The sequence below is a fragment of the Peromyscus eremicus genome, chromosome X, assembly GCF_949786415.1.
Source record: "Peromyscus eremicus chromosome X, PerEre_H2_v1, whole genome shotgun sequence".
Lineage (NCBI taxonomy): Eukaryota > Metazoa > Chordata > Mammalia > Rodentia > Cricetidae > Peromyscus > Peromyscus eremicus.
Genome location: NC_081439.1, coordinates 87,418,797 through 87,423,884, shown reverse-complemented (window position 1 = coordinate 87,423,884; position 5,088 = coordinate 87,418,797). Strand labels below are relative to the sequence as shown.

The 5,088-nt window shown below is 48.4% G+C and overlaps 1 protein-coding gene across 1 annotated transcript; it reads right to left on the bottom strand.

The window, feature by feature from the left end:
• Positions 1 to 877: 877 nt before the first annotated feature.
• LOC131900131 (tumor rejection antigen P815A-like) lies at positions 878 to 4,544 on the bottom strand. The gene is made up of 2 exons (XM_059251507.1): positions 4,117 to 4,544; positions 878 to 1,113 (listed from the first exon to the last, which is right to left on the bottom strand). Exons 1-2 carry the CDS (start codon positions 4,523 to 4,525, stop codon positions 878 to 880), a joined length of 645 nt encoding a protein of 214 aa, XP_059107490.1. The 5' UTR covers positions 4,526 to 4,544.
• Positions 4,545 to 5,088: the final 544 nt, after the last annotated feature.

Genomic DNA, 5,088 nt, shown 5'->3' with positions numbered 1-5,088 from the left:
TTCATAGCTTCCATAATCTGATCATATCAACCTCACTATCCAACTAGCAATCACTATAAAGGCCTGATTTTTCTTTTTCTTTAACTGCTTCTCAGAGCACAAAACTTTGCATGTTTATATACCAACCATACACATTCCTTAGCCTCCCAGCTACTCAGCTTCCATCTCTTTAAAATGAGATCTTCATCTCTTGAATAATCTCATTTAAAAGATTTTAATTTAAAAAATTAAATAATTAAAATTTAAAATAAAAAATTAAATTTGAAAATGATTTAATTTTGTTTTAAATAGAGATTTTCATCTCTTTAAAACTAGATCTAGAAATGGGAAAATTCAGAAATACAAAAAGAGACAAAGGTAAACACAGAAAATATAATGCCCAATTCCCATTCAGTAAAAACAAACTTTAATTTTTTTTAGTTTAATGTAATTTGAATTATTAAAATCAAAACTAGGCTGATAATTTACAAATGAATTATGAGGTGTGATTTCACTTGAAACACTTAACTTTTTCCAACTTTCATCAGCACCATAAGAACAATCCACTCTATTTCTGTGGCCGCACAATGCAGGCAGAATGTCTCTTCATGATCTCTTACTACCAAGTCTGACAAATTCCCATGTGTTCTAAGTCATCTCATAGTCTAAAGGCCTTCCACCTAGAAACAACTCATTCTTGCTTAACAAATGAGTACATTGTGGATGTTAAACTGTTCTAGTTTAATATTAAATAAATTTAATATTTATTTAATTTAATATTTAATAGTATGAAAATTTAACAACTGTTTTATTTACCAAGAATGTTTTAAAAACGTGAAGCTCTTAGTCACAGGGCTATGTTAGGAATGGTTAGTTAGAGAAGCCAGTACCTGCGTTCCTACGGTGGGGAGCCCTCTGCAGAGTCCAGGTTCTTTTTTGACTCTCTGGCCAGCTCTCCAGTTTCATCATCTTCCTCCTCTTCTTCCCCTGCAGCTTGTTCAGCAGCATTTTCACACTCACATTCATTTGGTTTGTCAGATTTGAATGGGGCAGACACCATGAACTTAGGATCATGGAAGAAATAAAACAGTGGACACTTAAATTCCTTCTTCCTTAATTGATGGTTAGGAACACCTGGAGAATATAAACATGGGAGAAAAAGGGATTTTAGCCTAAAAAATCTTCATGGTGACAGTTTTTTCCTGTGTACATAGCTCATTATTCATAACCCATGGGACAGAAGGGTATTGAAATCTCCATTCTGTACTCGTTATATTTTTAGCATAATATCAGCAAAATTTAGGTTTGTCCTAAAAAACAAACCACTGGCCCCTAGTTTTCAGACTCTACCATTACTCAGTCAGGTTGGGCAAGCTCTGAGCATGACCTGCATTTGGGAAAGATGTGCCAACAGAGGCAAAAGAAGCAGCAAGGACCAAGAACTTCACTACCACTCTGTAGTCCCTTGTTACCTAAGGCTACACCAGCCCCAGTTGGCTGGATTCCACTCATCCTCAGATACCTGGCCTTAGCTGCACTCAACCTCTTCTGCCCACAGCTCTGACTTTGCAATTCTGTTAGGTTCCTAGCCTCCCAGATGGGACCTCCTTTGTTTGTTCGTTTGTTTTTGTTTTGTTTTTTTGAGACAGAGTGTCTCTGTGTACTTTTGGTGCCTGTCCTGGATCTCGCTCTATACACCAGGCTGGCCTCGAACCCACAGAGATCTGCCTGGCTCTGCCTCCCGAGTGCTGGGATTAAAGGCATGCCCATGCCTGTGCTGCCAGTAGTACCTGGCTTTGGGGCCTCCTTTTAAAAGCAAAAGACCTAGGAACAAAAAGGAGGGTGGAAGGGGAAAGGTGGGGACTTAAAGAGGAGAGAGGCTGGGGGAGGTGGGAGGGGAAAAGGAGAGTGAAGGGAGGGGGAGAAGAGAAGAAGGGGAAATGGGGGAGAGAGGGAAGGGAAGAAGGGGGGTAGAGTGGGAAGAGGAATCCAGAGGAGAAAGGGTGTGTGGAGGAAGATAGAGGATGAAGAAAGGCAAAGGAGAAAAGGGAAGAGAGGGGACAGAGAAGGGTGGAGCTGGGTGATGACTAGGACAGAGAGAACAGAAGGGACTTGGGTAACAGAAGGGAAGAGGGATCAGATAGTGACCTGGGAGTGGGGGAGGGAACAAGGGAGGAGAGGAGAGACAGACAGACAAAGAGGCAGCAAGGAGGTGAGGGAAGCAAACAGGGGGAGGGAGCAAGAAGACAGAGGCATTGCAGGAAGCAGAGTGGGAAGAACAAAGAGGGGGAAGGGAGGGACAGGAAAGGGAAGTGGGGTAGGGAGACAGGAAGGGGAATAAGCAGAGGAGAGGGGAGGAGATTGATGGACAGGGGATGGAAAGGATGAAGGGGGAGGTGCAAGAAGGGGGAGGGCAGAGCGAGAATAAAGAGAGGGAAGGAAGAGGTGAAGGAGAGCAGAAACGGGGAGAGGAGAGGAACAAAGAGGAGAGGCAGGAAGTAGGAGCACAGATGGAACAGGAAGCTGGGCATCAGGGTTGGGGAGAGGAGTGAAGAGAGGGAAGGGAGGAGAGGGGTGAAGGACAGGGAAGGAGAAGGGAGGCAGTAAGAAAGTAGAGATGTAAGAAAATGGAGATGTAAGGAGGAGAAAGGGGCAGCGAGAGGGGAGCAGGGAGGGGACTAGGAGAAAAGGGAAGGGTGGGAAGAAGGACTGAAAGCCAGGGGGACAGGCAGGAGGTGGAGAGCAGGAAGGGAGAAGAGCGAAGATGGGGGAGGGATGGGAGGATGGGTGGACTAGAGTAGAAAGCGAGAGGGGGAGCAGAGGCAGGAAGGGAGCACAGGGTGGGGGGACAGGGAGAGTGAAGTGAGGGGATTGATTGATGGAGGAGGGAGGGAAGAGACTGGAGAGGAAAGAAAAGAGACAGGGGGCAGGGATGGTGAGGAAATCAGGGCAGTAGGGGATTGAGGGGGATGGAGGAGCAGCGGGAGGAGGGGCTAAAGACTGAGGAGATGAAGAGGCAAGCAGGAAGTGGGGCAGGGAAGCTGAGGGGAGGGCAGGAAGGAGGGAAGAGGCAAAAGGTGGAAAGGTATAAGGCAAGAAGGGGGAGCAGGGAGGGAGGGGAGCTGGGAGAAAGGGAAGCAGGAAAAGGGAGTCAGGCAGGCAGGCAGGGAGAGGTAAGTCATAAAAAGGGGAGCAGGGTGGGGGATGAGTGCTGGAGGGGAAAAGCCAAAGGGAGGGGGATGTTAGCTGGGGGAAAAGGAACTAAAATGGGAGGAGGGAGGAGGAGGGAACAGGGAGGGGGATGGGAGACAGGAGACGAAAGGCAGGAAAAGAGGAACAGGGAGGGGGATAGGAGCAAGATGAGGAAAGGCGGCGGGGGGGGGGGGGGGGGGGGGGGGAGCAGGGAGGGGAGGTAGAGAGGAAAGGAGCAAAACGGGCAGCAGGGAGGGGAATGGGAGCAGGAAGAAGAGTGTAGCAAAAGGGTAGTCGGGAGGGGTAGGGGAGCAGGACAGGAAATCTAGAAAACTAGAGCATGGACCAGGAAGGGATCTGAAGAGGAAAAGTGCAAAAAGGGAGCTGGGAGGGGGAAGGAGCCAGGAGAAAAAAGGCGCCAAAAGGGAGTAGGGAGGGGGATGGGAGCAGGGAGAAAGGCGCAGAAAAGGGGAGCAGCGAGGGGGGATGGAGCCGGGAGGGGGATGGAGCCAAAAGGGAGTAGGGAGGAGGATGGGAGGAGGGAGAGAAAAGGCACAAAAAAGGGGAGCAGGGAGGGGGAGAGGAAAGATGCAATAAAGGCAACATGGAGGGGGATGGAGCAGGGAGAAGGCGCCAAAAAGGAGCAGGGAGGGGGATGGGAGCAGGGAGAAGAAAGTTACAAAAAGGGGAGCCAGGACAGGAAGCAAAGCAGGGAGAAGAAAGGTGCAAAAATGAGAGGTGAGGGGAGCAGGTTGAGGAGTGGGAAGAGGGGATCATAGGAGAGGTGCTAAGGACAGGTCCGAGAGGAGAGTGGAGAGGAGGAGGGAATGAGAGACAGTAATGGCGCTGAGGAATGAGCCTAAATATTATGAGGTGGACTTTACTATGGATGTGGTTAAGAATACACCCAACCTGCATCTAGAGTAAGGACCATGGATCACTCACAGTTACAGGTTGCTAAGTCAGTGAGGCATGGAGCTCCTGCACTCTCTTCCATGAGCATCTCATTTTCTGCCCTGACCTCCTCTGCTTCCATCTGGTTCTCCAATTCTTCATCCTCATCCTCATCCTCATCCTCCATGTCTTCATCCTCGATGTCCTCATCCTTGATGTCCTCATCCTCCTCATCGATCAGGGACATCTGCCTGCTCTGCTTGGATATCCAAGCCACATCTCCCCCATACTGCTCCTCAGAAATGGCATTTGTAATTAACTGGAATGCCAGAAAACCTGCTGTGGCAGCAATGAAGATCAGCCACTGCAGAGACACTAGAATTTCTTCCAGGGATCTGTTTCCATCATCTTCACCATTTGAGCCACTATGGCCGCGGTCTGGCTTCTTGGTGTCGGACATGGCACAAAAGGCACCAGCCAGAAGCTATCGTAAGTGAAGACGACTGTAGTGAGCCACTGGATGGAAGTTCACTTCTTAGACCAACACGGGGCTATGCTGATGACACATTGCATGCTGGGAGAGGTGGAGGTGGGGCCTCCCTCCTAGGAAGACCTCTATAGGCTGAGTCTGCACGGAGAGGGTGGAGTAAACTGGGACTTCTTTCTCATGTGGAAGGGTACAAAGCGGGAAACCAAAGGATGTGCTAGAGCTGTAGGCGGAACTTGCAAAGGTTTCTACCCAAGGCTCCTGACCTTCCTGGAGAACGTTAAGCTCATTGGCTGAGAAATGAGACCCTGCAAAGCTCGTGTACCCAATGAGTGACCAGGATCTTCACACTTTTAGGGTTTCTAGGGGCTTAGGATTCTTTTCTTTCTCCCGTGGCAATAGAACTTCTGTATATTGTTTCTGTATACCAGATTCTTTCGTATAGACGTGTCTCCCCAAGTCCTCTAAGAACAGCTTGTATCAGGAAGGACACAGGCTTTTAACATGAGAAAACACGGCTATACGTTACTGTTACT